Consider the following 19913-nt stretch of genomic DNA (forward strand, 5'->3'; position numbering starts at 1 on the left):
TAATAACAGTAACTGCCTCACAAGGTCCCAGTGAAGATGGAATCTATGAATAGCCAGTGCTGAGGACTGTGGGGCCCAGTGCCGTTCGAGCCTGTTGCCTGTGCTGTGATTCCTGGCTCCAGGGTACCAGGTGGGCGGGTGCAGGTAGCTGTCAGGAAGAGGGTTCTGACCTGAGAAGTATGAGCAAAGAAAGGCAGTGTGTTCTCCCACACTGCACCCCAGCCCCACAGCTGTTGCTCTTGGGTGCTCATTGCCACACTGAGATGTGTGAATTGAGTGGGGTGGGAACAGAGCCCCATTTTCCTGGCCTGTGCCTCGGATCACCAGGATCCTGACATCCCAAGAAAGCTCATCTGGAATTCTGTCTGGTTGGGACATCTCAGTTGCCCTCACAGCTCTCCAGGTGACCTAGCCCTCTTAGATGAGGGGTCTTACTTCTTCAAAATAGGATAATGAAGTCACTGTACGAGGGCACAGGGGAACTTTGAAGTGGGAGCACCTTTCAGAAAAGTACACTGAAGTTCCTTTGTGCCACACAGAAAGGGTCAAAGGACTCCTCTGGGACATTCTGTTATATGATGCAGCCTATACCTAGGTTCTGTCTGGGTGTACTGGCTGGCCCCTCTTGGACACAGGAAAAATGGTACCAGTAGGCCACACACTTCACATTTCCTCTCTGCTTCTGAAAGCCAGACACATAGAAGACCATGCCCTTTGGCAGAGCAGAGGACCCCAGGTAAGCAGAGGCTAAGGGCAAGGGTCAGGATGAATGCATTCCCTGAAAAAGCCAGCATATATCTATACCTTTCCTCATACTGCTAATCAGTCCTCATCCCTCTGCTCTGCATCTTTGAGGATCCCACAATGTTAGTATAGGAGGCAGTGGATACAGAAGGCTATGGTCCCTGGGTCCACAAACACCTCTTCTTGCCCTGCTCTGCTAAGTAGCTGATTGTCTCTACCAGATCTGCAGGCTGCTTATCCAGGCTATAAAGCTGGGGCAGAGCAGGCGTCTGAGACACCACAGGGAAACCTGAGTAACTGGTATGGCTATTCCACAAAGGCTTTCTCCAGGGCAGCCTATGGCATCTGCAGGGCCAGAGAACTGAAGGACATGGGGCACAGCTAATAGGAGGGGCAGATGGGCCCAGCACTCCTGGCCTGAGGACATAGCACAGCCACCTTGATCCTGAATTCCTCCTCTTCCCTGTGCCTCCCTACAGTGGCCCTACCACCTGAGAAGACTGACAGCCTGGGCAGTGGAGATGAGAAGAGAATGGAGAAAGTGAGTGAACCCAGCCCCAGCTCCAAGAAGCCGCTTAAGTTTGAAGTAAGTTTCCTTTCGAGGGCTGTGACTTTATGGTGGTCTAAAAGGGGGAAACTGAGGCCCATGTAAATGGCAAGACCTCTTACCTCTTGTGCAGATAGTTGCTTCTGTGGGAGATCCTCCCTGCTGCCTTTGGGTCAAGACACCTCAGCCATGGCCTCTCCACATGGGTGGTGGCTAGTGCACACTTCCAGGACTCTACGACAAGGTGTGGGTGCACATGGAGAGATAGGATTCTGATCCTTGGGCCTGTTGTCTTCTTATGGATCCTCGGGTTCCTCGGGCCTTCCATTTTACCCTCAGAGACTGACCTGGAACATAGGGGCCCTCTCCTGTGGCACGGAAGAAGCCAAGGCGGGAGGCCCTTGGCAGGGCCCCAGTTCTAGCTTGGCTTCTGTTTCCAAAGCAACACAAGGATAGGCCCATCCTCCTGCCCTTCTTTAACCCCAGCAGTGGGGCAGAGTGGGTTTCTGAACTCCCTCCAGGCGCCACAGACAGGGTGAGGGCTCAGAGTGAGGCCTGGTTCAGCGGAGGTTACTGGCATCCCTCACCCTCACTGCTTCATGCCTTCCCTGACCCCCTCTTCCCGGGGCACAGCTCTACTGTTGGCACAAAGGTGTGAGTTCAGGCCAAGTCCCTTCACATTTCAATCTTCCCTGGACTGTGGAGATAGCGAGTATCTACTGGGGTTCTGGGAACATTTGGTGCTCCCACCCTAGAGTATGCAGCTGGTTGCCTTGCTTGCTGTAACTGGGGTTTCCTTCTTTTCCTCGGTGCTAATGGAACCCTGTTGCTTGCCAGGAGACCAGCAATAAAATGAAACATGGTTACTGGTTCCTGCCCTTGCAGATCAAGCAGTGTGGCCAAGGGACAGACAAATGACATAGCTTGCCAACACAGTGTGTGTTGGATATGTGCAGGGGTGTGTGTGTGTGTGTGTGTGTGTGTGTGTGTGTGTGTGTGTAATGTGTTACATCAAATCAAATATGTCTCGGGGTAGAGTGGACCCCTGACATGTGTCAGATTAGCATGTCATAGATGAGGGAAGGCTGGATTTGAACTCAGCCTGGCCCATTTGAGAGCCAGAGGGAACCAGCTTCCAGCTGCAGCAGCTGCAAGCAGGGACACCTTGTCTGCCATGCACATGCCAGTAAGCAGCTATTTTCCCTCATGGTGGTGAGGCCAGTCTCCGTGCTCTCTGAACTGGGGCATGGGTGTCTGTGCTGACTCCTGGCATTGCGTTGTTCAGGTCACCTCCGTCTGGGCCTTCAATGCCTGGCCCTGTAGGGCTGCCCTTGGCAGAGAAGCAGGGCACTTGAGGTGGGAGTATGGGGATTGTTCCCAATGCTGCAGGGGAACTGGGAACTCTGGGAATGGGGAACACATGATGGAGCACCATGTGGCAAAGGACTTAATTGTTCTGATGACTTTATGGGACAGAGGATAGATATGATCATTTTCTATAATTTATATGAGAGGAAAATGAAGCCTCAGAAACACAGCAACCTGCCCAGGATCGTGCAGCTGTTGGGGCCATGCTGGGAGAAGTCTGGGAAAACTGGAGTTTCACCTCTTCATGTCCTGCGTGCTGCTACCCAGTTCAGTTGCCCATGCTGAGATCTTCTTTGGCTTCCCAAGTCACTGGTCCCTGTTGCCTCCTGGAAGCTTCTCACCCTTGGTTGAAGTTTGCCCTGTGAGGCCAGTCTGCTGGCAGAGTCCATGCGTCTTCTTTGTCTTTGAGCACTAGAGATTACTGGTGCCCTGGGACCTGTAAGCCCTGCCTAGGCTCTGGCCTCTTTCCCTGGCTGGTCACATCTTAGTCACTGTCCTTCTCCATTTGCCAGGATATCGGGGGATGGCTAGAGGTACAATGGCCTTACCACCGGGCCTGAGGTGACACTCCAGTTGATAGTTAAGCAGGCCACATGTCTGTCTGTCTGTTTGTCCAGGAGCTGCAGTGCGACGTTTCTGTGGAGGAGGACAGCCGACAAGAGTGGACTTTCACGCTGTATGACTTCGACAACAATGGCAAAGTCACCCGCGAGGTAGGTGTGCTTCCTGCAAGGTGGCAGGGCAGCCCTCAGGCACCGGGCTGGACTGAGCATGAATCTGCTGCCCCCTCCTCTTGCCTGCTGGGGCCAGGCCTAGGGAAGGACCTGTGGAGAAAGGCTTCTGGTAGTTCAGGGTGTGCTATCCCCTAGTGAGTGGTCAAGAGACAGAAGGCATGCAGTGGAGCACCTCACACAGTCCAGAGCAAGAGGTACCCCTCTGAGGAGAGGTGGGAGACAGTGGCACAGTCCAAGGTCTTCCTGGAGGGGGACCCCAGGTTCGAGCAATTTCTCCCTGCTTCCTTCTCCTTGCAGTCCCTAAGCTCTAGCAGCCACCCCCAAGGCCGCACAGAACAGACTATGGCTGGTCTTGGCCGCTCTTCCCATTAAGAACCCTCCTACCACTCCTTCCATGTTCCCCTCATTTTTTCCAAACCTCCGTCTCTGGAATTTGAGCACCAACCAGGCTGAGCCCTCAGGCAGGAAAGAAACAGTCTCTGTGCTCCATGTGTTGCTCTGACAACTTGATGAGGCAAAGAACACCAGTGAGACAGAAGTGATCAGTGGGGCAGGGAGAAGCTTCTTGGAAGGACGGCCCAGTGCTAAGCTGACCCCAACCATGCAATATGCTGGCCTGGGAGGACACCTACCTGGCTGACCCCTGGTTAAGAACTGAAGGATACTGGCCTGTGACCTCTTTGGAGAATAGATATAGTGGGTCTCTAAGGCCCTGCCAGCAGGTGTCAAGAAAGCCTAGGAGGGCTCAGATTCAGTTCTTTCTTTGTAACCCACCCACCGCCACCCTGAGTAGGCCTGCATTATGAGGTAGGGCCTGTTGGAGATGGTGCTTGGCCCTTGTATGGAGGTGTGGGAAGAGATGGATTAGCTTTGTGTCCTTTTGTGGCCCAGCATGTGAGCCTGCCAGCCTTACTCTCTTGAGGACCTAATGGTTGGCCTCCATATCTCCTTATTCCAGTCAGGTTGGGACAAGTATTAGTTTCTCCACAGCAGATGCAGGCAGTTAGCTTTGAGTACTCAGAGGGATATCTGGGTTACAAAGCGTGCCTCTGTCCCAGGCTGTAGCTTGGGGAACATGAGAAACAGGTGCAAGGAAGAGGCTGACAAATATTTAACCATTCAAGACCCTGACCTGTGTTAAATCCTAGCGTATACTGTTGTAGATAACAACAAAAGGAATGCATTGGCTCGTGCAGCTCTGAAATTCCGTTCTGGGAGGCTTGCTTCAAGTATGGCTGACTTCAGAGGCTCAGTATGTGTAGGGCCAGGCCTCACTCATAGCTGTCCCTCTGCAGTCTCTTCTTACTGTGCAGACTCTCCATGACACTGACTGTTGTCAGCTCTAGCCTGGATCCCTCCCTCTCAGGAATCCCTCCCGTTCAAAATTTCCATTCACATTCCAGAGTCAAATCTCACTGGCTTCATCACAGGACACATGGGACCATCTGTGGCATCTTTACCACATATGCTACAATGAAAATGGCCAGCCCTCAGGGCTGCCTTCTTCCTTTCTCCCTAGTTTAGAGATGCTGAGGGGCCTCCTGTGTGTATCCCCTACTGCAGAGTCCTTGCAGAAGGGCTGCAGACAGACATTCCTGTTTTCTCACTCATGTCTTTGGTGATGAGAGGAAGGAGCCACAATCAGTCAGGCTGTCCAAGGGAGGTGGTTCAGTGTGGCCTGAAGCCAGCCTCTGGTTGTGTTTTCTTTCTGAGGAGCTAGGATGCTGGCTTTGAGTTACGGACCCTGCCTGGAAGATCTGCTCGTCTCGAGTCACAAAGCTCCTTTTTAAACCTGCTGCACATACCTCTCCCTCTCTTTTTCCTAGTGTGATTTGGTGTGCCCAGGCAGCCAGGCTTCTATCTCACTGCATCTGCTGTCTAGTGTCTGGACTAATCTTCCAGGTCTGAACATGTGACCTTTCAGGCTCTCAATCATATGGGATGCAGTTATAGTCACTTCTGTCAATCAGCTTTCTGTCACTGTAGCAAACACTGAGCTACTCAGTTTACAGAGAGACCAGGCTTACTCCAGTTCATGATCAGTTGGCTCTGTTGTTTTGGGCCTGTGGCAAGTCAGCGTATTCTGGCAGGTGTGAATGGCAAAGCAAAGCTGCTCAGCCCAGGGCCTAGAAATAAGAAGAGGGAAACAAGAAAAGACTGGGACCCACAGTTTCTTTTGGGAGCACATCTTCAGTGACCTAAAGGCCCACCACAAGATATTACCGCATAAAAGCCCCACCAGCTCCCAGTATGCCACCCTGAGACCACATCTTTATTACAGCAATTTTAGAAACAAACTGTAGCAGCCCCCGTTGCCATGTACCAAACCCTGGTTTTTAAGATGGTGTCAAAGCTGCTTCTTAGCTTTGTGCTGAAGTCATGGAGCAGGACTCCAGGCCTTCTGAGCACACAACACTTGAAGAATGTTGGCAGTGGCCCTTGGTTTCCTTGTTTGTCACCTCCATCATGAAGATGATGTCTCTTGAAGATGGTGCAGCTCTGAGAATGGGTGGCATTGGCTATGCAGGGAGCCATGGGAAGGATAGGAAGGAAAGGAGTCCTGTGTGGCCTCTCCAGAGGAGCTGAGACAGTCGAGTATGACAGGAGTGAGCAGCTGGAGGCTGTCACCCCCAGTCTGTCCTCCGCATGTCTAGTCTGGTCTTTCAGGGGCTTTTGCTAAAAAATTAAATTTGTTGTCGGTGTTGATAATTTGAAATATTTCTCAGAAGACTGGATCTCTGGCTTCGCTCAGTAGCCTCGTCCTGTAGAGTCAGCCTTGTGGAATGTCTACCATGTTTCACAGGTATACCTTTGCCATGGTAGACCATCCATGCTTTTCACCCATCACACATCTGCCTGGCTACTCCATCACTGATGCTCACCTCTGCCTCAGCTAAGGGAAGGTCGATGAGGGCCAAATATGTCAGAATTCATGAAGAATTGCTGGGCAAAATAACCGTGAGTGTGCCTGGGTACAGTATATTTAAAGCAGGACACTGTCCCTCAGATAGCTGACCACAGATGCCCAGAGCTCAGGAGTCCTCATAAGGGGTGCTTGTGTCCCCCACCCCAGTGAGAACTCTGAGACTCCTCACAGCACACTGCTGCAGGCCCCATTCTCTTTTAATAGGTAACAGGCCCAGGAACAGTGGTCAGGTTTCTCAGAGATCAGTTTGCCTTCAGTGACTCTTACCTCACACTCAAAGCAGAGCGGCTTCCACAGTAGACACTGGTCTTCTCCAATCCATCTGGCGAGAGCACCCTTCCTAGTCTGTGAGCAGCTGCCTTTTCACAGGGAGAGAGCAAGTGAGCTCCAACGGCCACAGAGCAGGAACATCTGCTCCCATGCGCCCCCTTCCATCACCTTCGTCTCCCTCACTCACTGAGTACAGCTTCAGTGTCCACGGGGGTGACTTCGGCAGAGGAACAGGTGGGGGCCGCAATCCAGTTCAATGGAGAGGCATAATTGCATTTGCTATTTTTCCCTCTAAGAGCACAGGTATGTAGCATCTCACCCGGGAGGGTTGAGAGCTGGTTTATAAACTCTTCCCCTTCCTGGATGAGGCTACTCAGGGAGCTTGCACACAACCTGTTAAGGCCCCCAGTGGCTCACAGTCTCAAGGCACTCTGAGTTTGTGGGTTTCTTTCCTTGCTCCCTATTCCCTCTCCCTGGGATTTCCCCCACACTCACCATTCTGCTCCGAGCTCTCTTTGAAGGAGCTGGGGCCTTCAGCACTGCAGTGGTCACCAGCTGCAGTGGCAATGTTGCTGGTGGCAGTGCACTGTTGGCTAAAGTATATGGGTGTCTGCTTCCTCCCAAACAGGACATCACCAGTTTGCTGCACACCATTTATGAGGTGGTTGACTCCTCTGTGAACCATTCCCCGACATCAAGCAAGACACTGCGAGTGAAACTCACTGTGGCCCCTGATGGGAGCCAGAGCAAGAGGAGTGTCCTTTTCAACCATACTGGTGAGAGTGATAGCAGAGATATCCACTTTGGACAAGACAGGAAGGACCACGTCAGCCTGGGAGGGGAGGATGTGACCTGGCTTCCACAGAGAGTTGCTTGGGTCAGAGGGAGGGGCGGGAATGGCAGACGGAAGGCCCTGTGTGAGCAAAGGTAGATAGGTGAGACTGGGTGTGGTACGAAGTGACAGGAACATGTAGTGAGAGGGTGGCAGGCCAGGCCTTGGAGGGCAGCCTATAAATCTGGAGAATTGAGTGGAACAAGCAGCTTTTCTGATCCTCACTGGGCAGCTCTGCCACAGAGCTGTTGTGAAACACTCTGGGTGCTTTTTGAGGGTGTAATGGCAGGCAATCCCTGGCAGAGCAGGGGTAGGCACTGACTCGTGTTTCTTGGGCTTCTGGGACTCAGATCTGCAGAGCACGAGGCCCCGGGCAGACACCAAGCCTGCTGAGGAGCTGCGTGGCTGGGAGAAGAAGCAGCGAGCCCCTCTCAGGTACGGCATGCACAGGCAGGGCAGCCAACTCATGCCCGTGAACGTGTATTGAGCACCAGCTGGATATATACATCTGAAGGACTTTGAATAGCAGGCTCTATCTTGGGTCCTCTGCAGTGGCCTTGGTTTATTTCAGAAGTACGGATTTGCAAATCAAAATCTAAATTGAAAAACAAACAAACTCTATAACCTTTACTATATTCCATATTAAAACATCCTTCAGATTGTCTCCCCACTCGGTTTGGATTTAGCATGTGTTGGGTGTTCCTGACGTATTATGCGCCACAGATGGCTTAGCACAGCACCTTGGGGTCTGACACCCTGGGATTTCGACCAGGGAGTGTGTGTACATGCCTTCACAGCAGTTTGACAAAACCCCAAACATCCCAGCTCTGGTTGTTCAGTGGGCTCTGAGAAACCTTCATTTGCAGGCTTCTTGCTTTCAGAACTGTGGGCAAGGGCTTCTAAATCTTCAGTTGTCTGTCCCATTGTCACCTCCGCATAAGCAGAGAGAAGGGCTGTTTGAAGGACACCTAATAATGCATCAGGGCAGCAGGCAAGCATGGGGATCCTTCTCCTCTGGTGCCAAAGAAGGCATGGCTGGAGAACGGCCTGTTGTCCTTCATGTGGACATGGAAAAGGCAGACCATGCTAGGGCACCGCTGGCCAGGCAGTGGGCTGGACGGCAGGCTGCAGGCTGGCTGGAGGTGGAGGTGGGTGGGGCTGGGGAACATTGAGCAGAACATGGGGAGGTGGGGCAGGTTGCACTGGGCATCAGGGAAATGAAGGCACAGACTAAGAGCTTCCTGACTCAGATGCCCTGCTCCCAAGTTACAGAGGAGAATGAGTGATGAACTGTGTTTTTGACCTGAGGGTTTCCCAGCAGACTTCAGGACCTGTGCCTTCCTTCTTACCGTCCATTTTGTCACAGGTTCCAGGGTGACAGCCACCCGGAGCAGCCGGGCTGCTACCACCATTGTGTGGATGAGAACATCGAGAGGAGAAACCACTACCTAGACCTGGCAGGAATAGAGAACTACACGTCTCAGTTCGGACCCGGTAAGGGACCGCCGAATGGGATGGAGGCTGGATACACAATGCTGGCCAGTGGCCATTGTACCCAGGGGACTGGGGGAGATACGTAGCTTTTTACCTGGACAGGTCAGACGCTCTTCTCAGGGGAGGTAAAGTTAGTGACATTTTCGAAATGAAAGCAATACTTAGACAATGCTGGGAAAAATCCGAGAGAGTGAGAGGGGGGCTGGGAATCCAGCAAAAGCAGTAGCACCACTCAGGCCGTGCCAGGCCTGGCATCAGCCACAGCTCTGGTGGCCGTTTGGCCCAGGAAAGTGCTGCTCTGCCAGCCTCTGTGCCCCTTGACCTTGTTTCAGTCCTGTTCCCTCTTAGTTCTCTCTGGGTTTCCTCAGCATTCCCTTTTGTACACTTAGAGCGCTCCCACCCACCTTAGTTCATCATCTCTCCCTCTCACCTCTCAGCAGATGGGAAAGTCCCTTCTTCTGCAGGGCAATAGGGCAGTAGAGGTCTGGTAACTCAGATAGAGAGGTGATGATGGTACCTGGTCACCCAGGGTACCCCAGTGTACACAGTGGGTGCTCATGAAGTATCTGTTGGATTGGTTCCTAGGCTCCCCTTCGGTGGCCCAGAAGTCAGAGCTGCCCCCTCGAATCTCCAACCCCACTCGCTCTCGCTCCCATGAGCCAGAAGCCACCCACATCCCACACCGGAGGCCCCAAGGTGTGGATCCAGGCTCCTTCCACCTCCTTGACACCCCATTTGCCAAGGCATCGGAGCTCCAGCAACGGCTCCGGGGTACTCAGGATGGGAGCAAGCACTTTGTGAGGTCCCCCAAGGCCCAGGGCAAGAACATGGGTATGGGCCACATGGCCAGAGGCGCAAGAAGCAAGCCCCCCCTGGTGCCCGCCACCCATACCGTGTCCCCCTCTGCCCACTTGGCCACCAGCCCAGCCCTCCTCCCCACCCTGGCACCCCTGGGGCACAAGAAGCACAAGCATCGAGCCAAGGAGAGCCAGACAGGCTGCCGGGGCCTGCAGGCCCCACTGGCTGCGGGAGGCTCCACCGTCGTGGGGCGGGAGCAGGTGAGGGAGCTTCCTGCCATGGTGGTGTACGAGAGCCAGGCTGGGCAGGCCGTCCAGAGACACGAGCACCACCACCATCATGAACATCACCACCATTACCACCACTTCTACCAGCCCTAAGCCCCACCAGGCCGCCACAGGAAGGACCCACCCCCACGCCCCGAGGCATTACTATTCTATTAATTATTGTTATTATGGCAATTATTGTTATTAATAATTATTGTTACTCCACTAATATCTAGCTAGCCTTCATGTAGAAGATATATGGAAACACAGAACTAAACTCTTATTTATAAGTTGTGGGGATTACGTAACTCACCCAAGAAGTGACCCTGGGTCTGAAAGGATCCTTGGGCCCCCCTGGCTGCAGGGCCCACGCAGATCTTCCCAAACCACAGGAGCCCTCGGCCCAACTGCCCCACCCCAGCTCTTCCAGGAGAGCACCCTTACCTGGTTCAGCTTCAGAGACCCTCAAGAGCTCCAGAGGACAACAGCTGCTACCTCTCAGCGTTATTCTGGTTTGACTTCACCCTTAGTCGATTGTAACATGCCACAGGGGATTTCAGCGGACTGCCATCGCACCCTCCCTGCCCTTGTGTTTTCACGCCTCAACCTAGACACACCTTATCTGTGTTTCCTGGAGTCACTGCCTCACCTTTCCAAAGGGAACATGCCCTTGGCCCAAGCCAGCCCTGTTCTTTCTTTCTTTTTTTTTTTTTTGCAATGCACAGTGTGGAAGCACCCCACTATTCCTGTGCCCCCCTCTTTGATTTTGAAGGAAGCACCTGTGTTTAAGGATTGTCCTTGGAGCCAGCCTTCTCATTTTAGAAACTACTACAGAGAGAAGCAACCACATAAAGAAGTATGGTTTCCCAAGACGGCACCATTGTACGACGGAGGGTGTGAAACCTGAGTTTGCCATCAGCCAATACACTTTGTGGCTCTCTAGCAGCCTTTGTATCTGTAGGTAGTTGCTGCCTGTCCGTGTCTCTGTATCTTTCTATAAATACACTCTCAGGTATCTTTGCTGGTGTGCAGAAATCACTGAGCTGCTCTATAGAAGCTCCTGCAACCCAGGTGCGCCCCCTGTGTTTCATGTAAAGGCTGCCTGTCCATCAGGCGCAAGCGGCCACCTCCCTCTCGTTTCTTTGGGGCTTGAAGACTGCAGTTTTGGAGAGACCCTCTTAGGTATAGAAACTTAAGAGCAGAATGGGGGAAGGGAGGGGAGAAGCTGAGACCCTTGGGCAGCATCCTGTCAACCCTGGAGCAAAGGCTGAGGGACAGCAGAACCCAGCCCAGCACTAAGCCACCATACCCCTGCACATGAAGGGTGAGATCTGAGGGGCACCTGGGAGCCATGACCTTCATTCAAAGAATGTAGCAGGCTGTGTGGGACACTTGCCCCTGGGGGCAGGGAAGTGAATGGCCTGACTCCCTCTCCTGCCTGCCTGCCTGTCCTCCTGTACTGGCATCTGCTGAAGGCCTTGGGAGGGAGTGAGGTCACATGGGCTTTTATTCTTAAGGGCCCAGAGAGAGTCTGACCCCAGAAGGAAATGATCCCAGCTGTCCCTCCTGCCCCTTTGGCTCCTGAGTTTAGCATGGTTGGTGAGCGTGTACTTCTGAAGGTAGTGAGCATTAGTTGTTTTCATGGTGTTCATTGCTGCTGTGCTTGGGACTGTAATCCTCAGGACATCACTATGAGGAAGCAGGAGGTGGAAGTCAGGGAATAATACATTCAGAGAGGCTCAGAGAGGTCAAGAACCTGCTTGAGACACACAGTAGGTGGCAGTATCGGGTCCTAGTCTTCAGGGTCCCTAACACTGAAGGATATGAGCCCGGGGTTTTCCGCAGGTGAAGCTGTGAGTTTCCGTTTGGCTAGAATCCAACTCAGAGATGTTGTCTGCAACCAAACCAAATGGGCAAGGCATTGGGGGAGCTGGCTTTGAGGTGACAGGATCCAGTATGTGAAATGAGAGTTTTTGTGCCTGTGTTAGCAGGCCTAAGCAGAATGCCTACTGGCATTCTGGGTCCAGGACTAGGAGAAATGACTGTTCTAGGAGACAAAAGCCTGTTGAGGGATTGTGATTGCCTGGGCTTGTGTAAGGTGGTCATCCCTGGACCAATCACCGTGGGCCACCTGGTATGTGCCACCTGCCACAGGAGGCAGAGTCAGTACTGATGACAGCAGTGAGGGGGTGGCAAAAACAAAACACAAAACAATGGCCTCCAGCCCAGAGTTGCCACAAGCAACTATCCCTGGGGAGTGGGAGCCACTGGTTTTAGAGCATAGATCCTGAGCCTGGAGAAGGAGGTCCCCTTCTGCGCCAAGATTCTGTTAACTTCCTGGGAACTCTGAAAAGTCACTTATAAAAATAGTGCTGTGCTCATGTGTAAAAGATCCAGCTAGCTCACAGAAGCTTAGGGTCAAAGGTAAGTCACCAGGGCTTCGCCCCAGCGTCCATGTATCGATGCTCTCCAGGACCGAGATTGCAGTGTGGTGGTTGTGACACAGCCTGGTGCCCAGGCTGCAGGCGCTCAAGGCCTGACTCCCTTTTCCTCACAGCACGCACTCCAAGTGAAATGCTATGCCTTGTCTTCTCCCTCGTGAGTACTATCCAGATGTTAGCCATCTTTGTTACCAGAATAAATGCATTTTGTAGAATATCTCCCATTTAAATTTTGTTAATCTAAAAAAAAAAAAAAAAAAAAAAAAAGAATTCAGACACAGACTTTGAAAGAGTCATGTAAAAAGTAACCTTGAACTCACTCACCCGGAAGTTTCAAATGCTGACATTTTGCACTGTTTCTTTCTGATCTATTTTTAAGATCGAAAACCCTGCAGTTATGCTCAAGCCCCTCCCCACCCTGCTCTTTTATTTTTACCCAAGGAGCAGCATAGTGTTCATTCTTAGGCGCTTTGCGCTGCAGCCCAGTGTACTTGGGGACCTCCTGCCCCCGCCCTGAGTCGCTGAACTCTGCCCTCCTAGCAGCTGCTCAGCCCGCTCTTGCTCAGAGAAACTGTCACCTCCTGGCAGGCCTGTGGGTCTCTCATCCTTCCCTGTGACGCACTGCATAGAGGGTCCTTGTACATAACTTGTCTGGCTGTCTACTCACAAGACAGTGGCAGAAGGTGTCAACATGGAACTGGTTTCAAGAGCAAGTGCGGTTTCCGTTTTGAAGCTATTTTAAGTAACCTCTTACAAGTGGTTATGGCAAATAATTAGAAGTAGCAGGAAGGAGAAAGAAAAGAGAGGGAGGAAGGTAAAGGAAACAAGGTTGGATCCTGTGTGTAGATATGACCCAGTTCCTTGGGCACAGCTACTGCTTCCCTGCCCCCCGCCCCAAGCTCCACTGGGGCCTGGAGAAGTGTCCGGGTCTTTTGAGCTTGAGGCCTCATGGTCTTGCACTGCACTAGCTGCTGGGTGGAGGAAGGATACTGACTTTGCTCTGCTTCCCCCACCCCTCCCGGGAAGCATCTGACACCCAGCCATGCCATTGGACCTTTTGGCAAAGGGGATAGCCAGGACCTGTTTGGCTTTCTTCTTTTTCCAGCATTCATCTGTCAGATTGCTTCTGCACCCGAGATCAGCAGCCAGAGAGTGGGAAGAGTGAGGCTACCTGTCAAAAGCCATATCAATGAGCAGCACCCTGAAGGTGCTGGTGAAGGTCAGGCCTGCCAGCCACGTAACTGGCACCAGGGGGCTGCACACCCCAATTCTCTAAGGCAGCCTTGCCTTCTGCTCAGGCTCACTCTAGCAACCTGACTCGTGGCGCTGGCCTCGGCTTCCTACCCTTCCCACATCAGCAGGGCCGTGTCTGCAGAAATACTAGAGATGGATCAGCTGCCTGCTTTATTGGTACTAGAAGCAAGCGCTGGCAACCCTTCTCATCATTAAACTTCTCCCCCTCTTCCAAATTCTCCCTTCATTTGGGGTTCCAATCTGCTCTGAGCCAGCAGAACCTTGAGGCCAGCCCCTCTTAGGAGCTGATGCTCTAGACTGTTTTTCCTGATCAATATATTTTCCTGTCCAGAGGAGGAAGTGGCTGAGTTTAGCTTGGACACCCTGGTTCTAGCTGACCCAGTGGGCAATTTGCTCTTCCCCAGCCTTCCGAGCAGTAGAAGTAATCCTGCCATACAGAGTCCATCAGCCTGGGAGCTAAGAGTCATTGGCTTAGGTCTAAGTCCCTCCTGCTGTGACTTTAGCACAGGCCAACCTGTCAACGGGTGGAAGCTTCATTCAGAATCACCTGCGGGAGGTTTCACAGGCAAGTGTTTCAGGCCCACCTCTTGTGCTTATTTTGGGATGTGGGGTGTAGCCTGGACATTAAGAGCTCAGCAGAGGGTATGCTATACAGGCAAGGTGATTCTCTGGGGCCTTGTGGCACCCCCTAATGCCTTTAGAAGGACCTTTGAGAGAAATGCTTGAATTCTAAGACTGAAGAAGCAGGCCCACCCTGGATTAAGGGATAGGAGGCTTAGGGTTAGGGTACTGGGACAGTGGTTTCTAACAAGCTCCCACCCCTGGATTTGGTGATATACCTGGCCAATAGGTCTATCAGAGAAGTCCAGGAGCCTGTGCCTCAAGGAGTTTGTATATTGAGATAGGAGAGAGACAAGAAGAGAACCTCCCCCCCAGCCCCTGACCCTGCTCCAACAGGGACCCAAACACTCCATGGAAATTAGAACAAGTGACTATAAGTTCAGCAGAGGTCTAGACCGGAGGGCTGAGCACCTCCATTTGCGTAGGCCCACTTCCTCTCCTAGCTGTGCTGCCACTGGCTCTGCGTTGCCCACCCACTCCATTACCACAAAAACCACATGCATTACAGAGACCTGGACTTACAGAGACCCCGTGATCCTCAGTTGGCCCATGCGACACTGACATGGACACAGTCTTTGCCTTTTTCACTTGAGGTGAGATATGCCACTGATAGGATATGTGTACACTTTTTCTTTTCAAGACGGGGTTTCTCTGCGTAGCCTTGGCTGTCCTAGACTCCCTTTGCAGACCAGGCTGGGCTCAAACTCACAGAGATCTGTCTGCCTCTGCCTCCCAGAGTGCTGGGATTACAGGTGTGTGCTGCTGCTCCCAGTTTGTGCACACTCTTAAAAACCCTGCTTTCTGATTTCTGCGCTTGGCCTTGGGGCCCTGGGCCAAGGTTAACTTGGTAGCATGGAACTTTATTTCCAAGTTATGGCTGCCTGCTTTGGGAATGACATTTGGGCAGACCCCTCCACAGGAAGAAAGGTAGACAGGGAAGCCATTTTGGGGCTTAATTCTCAAAGTGAGAAGCAGAGAAGGTCAAAGACCTTGAAGGCCCACAGCATTGACAGGATTATCCCTGACCTTCATCAGAGTTCTGATGGACGCCCTATGCTACGAATGTTACTGCTTTCTTGATATTTCCGAAAGCATTTATCAAAGTTGACCCCAAAACTGTTCATCGTTTCCAGCTAGACTGCTCTTCCTGCAGCCTTAGCAAGTCCAGCAGAGGGCAGCAAGCGGTGTGTCCCTCAGAACCTGGTCCTGAGTGTGATCGTGTAGACTGCAATCCCTGAAGACAGGGATCCTCCCAAAGTGAAAGTGTGTGCCTGAGGTGGTCAGTAAACAGGAGAGTGAGTGTGGTGGGGAGGGAGACAGGGCACCTGCCACAAGACCACAGCCTCAGTGTGAATCATGGCACCCTCCTTGATGGGGTCTTAGGAATAAAAGTGTACAGCAAGACCTTTGCTACCTTTTGATTTTGTTTTTCAAAGCATGCTTAGGATGTAGCTCATGGTAGAGCTTCCGCTTAGCCTATGCAAGACCCTGGTTTAATTTCTACAACAAGCCCCCCCCCCAAGGCACTAATTTAGTTTATTTAAAAAGAACAAGCCACATTGTTTTGCCTTTGTTTTTTTTCTGTTTGGTTGGTTGGTTGCTTCCCCCGACCCCTGCCCTTAGAAACCAGTGAAAATTTAGTCAAGAGTTCTTTGTGGTTTTGAACAATCAATTGTGATTGGGTAAGAAAGATCTTTCCACCATAGAGACAGGAGAACAGAGACTCCAGTAGGCAGATTCATCCAGACTGACACTTGTCCCAGAAGCCAACCCCAGATCAGCTCAAAACCTCTTTCCTACCTGAGGTACCTGTTACCTACACAAAGGCAAAAAATCTCTTCCAGGTAGCAAGTGTCTGGAACCTGGAGAGGGCCCTGGTCAAGACTGTGCAGGTTAAGGAGGTCTTGCTGGTATTGAAGGGGCCTAGCCACTGCCATGTTGGTGATGGCCAGGCCAATTCAGTGGTAAGCCCTGGACTGTGTTCCCATTGGTATGTGGCAGAGGGTAGATAGAGCAGGAATGAGCCCAAGATTCCCAGAGCTCTGGCCCTTCTTCCCTCCCTCTCCCACTCTCTGCCTGCTCAGTTCCTATGCTAACCCCCAGTGGCTAGACAGACTTAGAAAGGTACGGCATATCATGTTTGACTCATGTCAGGGTTTCAAAGAATGTCCAAAATCTAAAGTTTTCACCTAAAAATCAAGGCTTCCAGCTTTTTTTTTTTTTTTTTTTTAAAGAACCAGAAAGTCAAGATCACATTTCTCCATTCAGCATCTATAGGAATGGAGTAGGATCTGGTCCTTCAGGTAGGAAACAAGCCTCCCAGGACTCTGGGACCATCACCTGGCTCCAAGCCTTAGCCTGGCTTGGCTGCCTTAGAGCTCATGGTGCATATTCCCTTGTACCGAACCTCTGACAGTCAGCCGAGCTAGATCAAGATGAGCAAAATGTTTCAGGCATGGGAGGACATTCACAGGAAGGCTTCAGGGAGCCCTCAAGACCCACACAACATAGCCTATTACTCAGGTGAACAAGGCTGGCCCAAACCTTGATTGGCTTGTCAAGTAGCCTGACAAAGCCCAGATTTCAGCAAGTCAGGAGATGAGAAAGGAGTGCCTTCCATGTGGAGCTCCCTGGACAAGCGCCACCCAGCTCGTGAGGAAGGGGAGCAGAAAGGGCTGCTGGGTACTCTGGAGATCTCAGGGTGGACAAGGAAGCCCAATGCTGCCTGTCTAGTTGCTGCATCCGCAGGTTCAGGAACTGGCTCAATTGGCATGGTTGACAGTATGCTACCAGCTATGAGACACTGAATGTGACCTGACTAGTCTTTATGTTGGTTGCCTGCTCTACCATAGGCTCATTACAGTCCCTAGCTCACAGAGCTTCTGTGAAGCTGAGATTAAATGGACCCATGGGTGTTGGGTGTGAAGCTCTAGCAGAACGTGGCATGTAGTAGGCCTACCACAAACAGCAGCTTCTGTTGGGAGAATGTGACCCCAGAAGGCTGTGAGAAAGTGGGTGCAGCCTTGCCCTCAGGCACCCCAACTGCAGAGGCCCCTCTGCCTCATACTTGAGGGTCACCTTACCCGGCCTGTTGCTTTTCTTGACCACATTCCATGGGGTCATTCTTTTCCTCCAGACATGGCTTGAGGTGGGGACTGGGAAAAGCCAGTGTATAGCACCATCAGACTGTCCTAGCCCTGGTCCTAAGGAGCGACAGCTCTGAGCACACAGAGGTGGATAGCCCTGGAGACTGGCTGCCTCGGGGGCCATCCTTCGGGGAAATAGGATTCCTTGCAAGATTTTGGCTGCATGGCCAAGAGGCATTGACCAAGACTAACCAGAACCGGTCATTTTCCACGAGCCACCATCACTCTCAGCAGTTCAGACAGCTGCAGCCTCACCACAGACCCAGAAGCTCTCGAATCCTGCGGTTCTTTCTCTCTCGGTGCTGATCATGTTTGTGGCTAGTCTGTGCTCATTCATCTCTTCAGCTACTCTTCAGTTACTCAGTTACATTGCCTTGAACAGTCAATTTGTGGGTACTTATCTGCTGCTTCTGGGGATGACAGAGGGTGTGCCTCCTGCCAGCTGTCACGGCATTGCCGTCAGCCAGCCAGTGCGCATTGCTGTAGCTGCTCAAAGACACTTGCTTTGTGAAGCTTGATACTCACACTGAGCTTGGCTATAGCACCACACCTCCAGCCTGGCATTTCCTCCGTGAGACAATCCTACCTTCCCCGTGTTTAGGAAAGGGGCAGCCCTTCAGCTGTGGGCCTAGGGACCATTCTAAAGAGCAAAATTCCCAGTGCAACAAAACCCAGAAAGAAGCTGTGACAAGAACATGTGTTTATAAGATGAGCTGGAACCAGGGACCAGAGGATTGCCCTGTTCAGCCCCAGCTGCCCATGAGCAGCCAGGCAACTCCATTTCTCTGCTGCCATGTTCACGAGTGGCCATGAAAATGCCGTAGATGCTAACTTTGGAGTTACACACAAAGTTACACAGCTCGCTAAAAGCACAGTACGGCACCTATCTGGGATGGAACCTACTGTTCATACCTGTTCACACCAATTATGTGCTTCCAACCAGGTCTTTGCTCACCAGAGATAAGAGCCCAGCTGGGTGCAAGAGTGACCGAAGGATCACTTCTAGGCTCTTGTTTAGCTTCCAGCCAGATCCAGCGTGTGGCCTAATGTCAGCCTGAGAAGTGGCTAATAATTGGCTTAGAAGCACATATGGGCAACGACATTGCTGTCACAAAATCCTCTTACCCAGATCCTGTAATGTGCTTGATCTGTTTCCGGGCAGTTGACACAGGCTGAAGACTGGAACTCTAGTGTGGACATTTTGGGGTGCAGAAGAGAAGAACAGTGGCATTGATGTTAGCTTGTGGGATCTTAGCAGGATCCATGTGGCAGGGGCCCTAGGTGACCCCATTGCTGCCCTGGGTTAGTGGAGAGAGACCAGCTGTCCTAGCTGAGGTCACTTAGTCCCACATCCCCTGACTCTGACCTCAAAGTGCAGCATCTGATTATGATGTGGTTGACCCTTAGCTTTCTGGCTCAACTGCTCCTTCCTCCTCTCCTTCCTTGAGAATTGGCCTGTGTGTGTTCTAACTGTCTTACTGAAGTTTACTTGTAACTCATCAGTCTGTGGTTATAAGGAGAGGCCAAACTTTTGAGCAAGATTTTGAGTTTTTGAGCAGGATTTGGGCAGAACAAAACAAATTTGGGCTTCCCTGCTCGGAGATGGCCATCTCAGACTCAGCTGGCCAGTCCCTGGACCACAACCATACCACATTTATCTCCAGAGTCCTCTGTCCAGAGTCCTCTGTCCATACATGCTCTTCCAGTATGCAGTGATCAACAACTGTGTCAAAAAGTGTGCTTATATCAATCAAAAATGCCCATATCAGCCAAAGCAGACCCCATCTTGACAGGATTCACAGAGCTCACAGCTAGTGGGATGGGAGCAGCTTTCACACAGTTGCGCTGTTTCGTGCTGGGATGCCTTCTGTGGGGACATGGAAGTATAACAGCATGTAACTGACCAAGGGCAGTGGAGAGAGTCCTTGGAACCATGTGAAGGTGAAGACTGCAAGACTGATGAGGAATTAGCCAGGTAGAACAGCCAAGATCCTGAGGGAAAAGAGAAGGTGAGACATTGAATGGCTGGAGCTCAGCGTGGTGAGCTGACAAGGGGGCCAGCTGGGGTTGGTAGGGTCTGGAAGGGGCCGTCGCAGTTGGTGTCCTCTTCAATCTAAGAGCCATAAAAGAATGAGAAGGTTGGCAGGGTGAGAGAGCACATGGCCCTGGCCAGTGCATGGTGGGAGGGTTGGAAACTGTCCTGGACAGGCAAGTCTCGCTGTAAGGCACATGATGACTCACCACTGTGTACGTGGGTGTTGGAGACATGCTTCCGCATGAGGGTCCTCAGGGTACACTCGTCTCTATCCTGGACCAGCACTGCTTGTCTTGATGTCAAACCACAGCTCTTCAAGTGCAGGAAAGAACATATAGATGTGGATGAGTCTGAGCAAAGATGGACTCAGAAGAGATAGAGAGATAAGGGAGACTGGGGAAGGTTATGGAAACGCTGGTGAAAACCCACTGCTTTGT

At 51.8% G+C, this 19913-nt stretch overlaps 1 protein-coding gene across 1 annotated transcript in view; it reads left to right on the plus strand.

Moving 5' to 3' along the window:
- Positions 1-10921, plus strand: part of Nkd1 (NKD inhibitor of WNT signaling pathway 1) — a 68169-nt gene extending 57248 nt beyond the window's left edge. Inside the window, exons 5-10 of the mRNA XM_055621545.1 lie at positions 1224-1330; positions 3277-3372; positions 7218-7365; positions 7772-7856; positions 8788-8915; positions 9501-10921. Of these exons, the coding sequence (XP_055477520.1) occupies positions 1224-1330; positions 3277-3372; positions 7218-7365; positions 7772-7856; positions 8788-8915; positions 9501-10093 (1157 nt within the window). The 3' untranslated portion in view covers positions 10094-10921. The remainder of the gene's footprint in view (positions 1-1223; positions 1331-3276; positions 3373-7217; positions 7366-7771; positions 7857-8787; positions 8916-9500) is intronic.
- Positions 10922-19913: the final 8992 nt, after the last annotated feature.

Source organism: Psammomys obesus, unplaced genomic scaffold, assembly GCF_907164565.1.
Source record: "Psammomys obesus unplaced genomic scaffold, mPsaObe1.curated_primary_1811, whole genome shotgun sequence".
Classification (NCBI taxonomy): domain Eukaryota; kingdom Metazoa; phylum Chordata; class Mammalia; order Rodentia; family Muridae; genus Psammomys; species Psammomys obesus.